This window comes from Merops nubicus, unplaced genomic scaffold, assembly GCF_000691845.1.
Source record: "Merops nubicus isolate BGI_N331 unplaced genomic scaffold, ASM69184v1 scaffold38604, whole genome shotgun sequence".
Taxonomy (NCBI): Eukaryota; Metazoa; Chordata; class Aves; order Coraciiformes; family Meropidae; genus Merops; species Merops nubicus.
Window position 1 is genome coordinate 762 of NW_008604221.1, and position 729 is coordinate 1,490.

At 55.1% G+C, this 729-nt stretch overlaps 1 protein-coding gene across 1 annotated transcript; it reads left to right on the forward strand.

Moving 5' to 3' along the window:
• Nucleotides 1-5: 5 nt before the first annotated feature.
• LOC103771639 (gastrula zinc finger protein XlCGF8.2DB-like) lies at nucleotides 6-452 on the forward strand (the record flags this gene model as incomplete). The annotated part of the gene is given in 1 exon segment (XM_008938940.1): nucleotides 6-452. A coding segment is annotated over 1 exon segment (447 nt), but the record flags the coding sequence as incomplete, so codon positions are not given.
• Nucleotides 453-729: the final 277 nt, after the last annotated feature.

Consider the following 729-nt stretch of genomic DNA (forward strand, 5'->3'; position numbering starts at 1 on the left):
GGACCCACACCAGGGAGAAGCCCTTTGCCTGTACTGACTGTGGGAAGAGTTTCACCCAGAAATCCAATCTCAGCACACATCGCCGCACCCACAATGGGGAGAGACCCTATGTCTGTGACAAGTGCAACAAGAGCTTCATACAGAGATCTGTGCTAACCCTGCACCGCCGCACCCACACTGGAGAGAAGCCGTATGTCTGTGGTGACTGTGGTGAGAGCTTCACTGACAAGCCCAGCCTCACCCACCACATACAGATCCATAGCAGTAAGAAGCACTTTGCCTGAACTGACTGTGGGAAGAATTTCACCCTGAAATCCCACCTCACCCAGAGCCACCGTGCCCACACTGGGGAGAAGCTGTATGTCTGTGGTGACTGTGGGGAGAGCTTCACTGACAAGCCCAGCCTCACCCACCACCTACAGATCCATAGCAGTAAGAAGCACTTTGCCTGAACTGACTGTGGGAAGAATTTCACCCTGAAATCCCACCTCACCCAGAGCCACCGTGCCCACACTGGGGAGAAGCTCTACATCTGTGGTGACTGCGGTGACAGCTTCACCCAAAAGTGCAGCCTCACCCTGGCACATACAGACCCACACCGGTGGAAAGCCCTCTGCCTGAGACATCTGCAGCAAGAGCTTCAGCAACAGCTCCCACCACACCCAGTACATGTGCCCCCATACCAGGGAACAGCCTGTGCTGGCTGAAACAAATACACCACCCTCAGTG